The sequence below is a fragment of the Cystoisospora suis genome (genome assembly GCF_002600585.1).
Source record: "Cystoisospora suis strain Wien I chromosome Unknown contig_635, whole genome shotgun sequence".
Classification (NCBI taxonomy): domain Eukaryota; phylum Apicomplexa; class Conoidasida; order Eucoccidiorida; family Sarcocystidae; genus Cystoisospora; species Cystoisospora suis.
The window spans coordinates 86,905-87,387 of NW_027153436.1; the positions used below are offsets into that span (position 1 = coordinate 86,905).

General features: G+C 49.9%; 1 protein-coding gene across 1 annotated transcript in view; it reads right to left on the minus strand.

Annotated features, from left to right (window-relative positions):
* CSUI_001575 (vacuolar protein sorting-associated protein 13) overlaps positions 1-483 on the minus strand; it is a gene marked incomplete at its 3' end in the record, with an annotated part of 41,717 nt that overhangs the window by 40,285 nt on the left and 949 nt on the right. The window contains exon 2 of the mRNA XM_068061780.1: positions 12-452. Coding sequence (XP_067926247.1) covers positions 12-335 — 324 coding nt within the window. The remainder of the gene's footprint in view (positions 1-11; positions 453-483) is intronic.

Consider the following 483-nt stretch of genomic DNA (forward strand, 5'->3'; position numbering starts at 1 on the left):
TGCTGCTTGACTTCTCTTAGTTGTTTGATAAGCTCCTCATCTGTTTGCTCAGGAATCGGCTTGGGTTCGAGAAGAATATGGACGCCTTCGATCTCTAGACATACAGGAGATGCGCCGAGCTTCGACCAAGGTATAGAAAGCTTGATTTTTCTTAGCCGACCGTAGATAACCTTGAAGGGGATTCCAAACATATCAGAGATCTCAGGCTTGACCATGAGATCTTCAAGCTCGATGTTCCCACTCCAGACGGCCACGCTCAGTTTATCTCGACTTATCCCTGTAACATAGGGAGCGAGATAACGGCTTAAGAGCCGTTCTACTATGGACTCCAACATCTTGAGGAAGCCGAGCTACAACCGGGGTCGCACGCACACGAACAGGAAAGGGGAGAGAGAGAAGGGAGAACAAGACAAGAAAGACGGAGAGGGAAAGGGAGGGAAGGGAGGAGAAGGGGAGGGGAGAGAGAGGTGTGAGGTAGTTGAT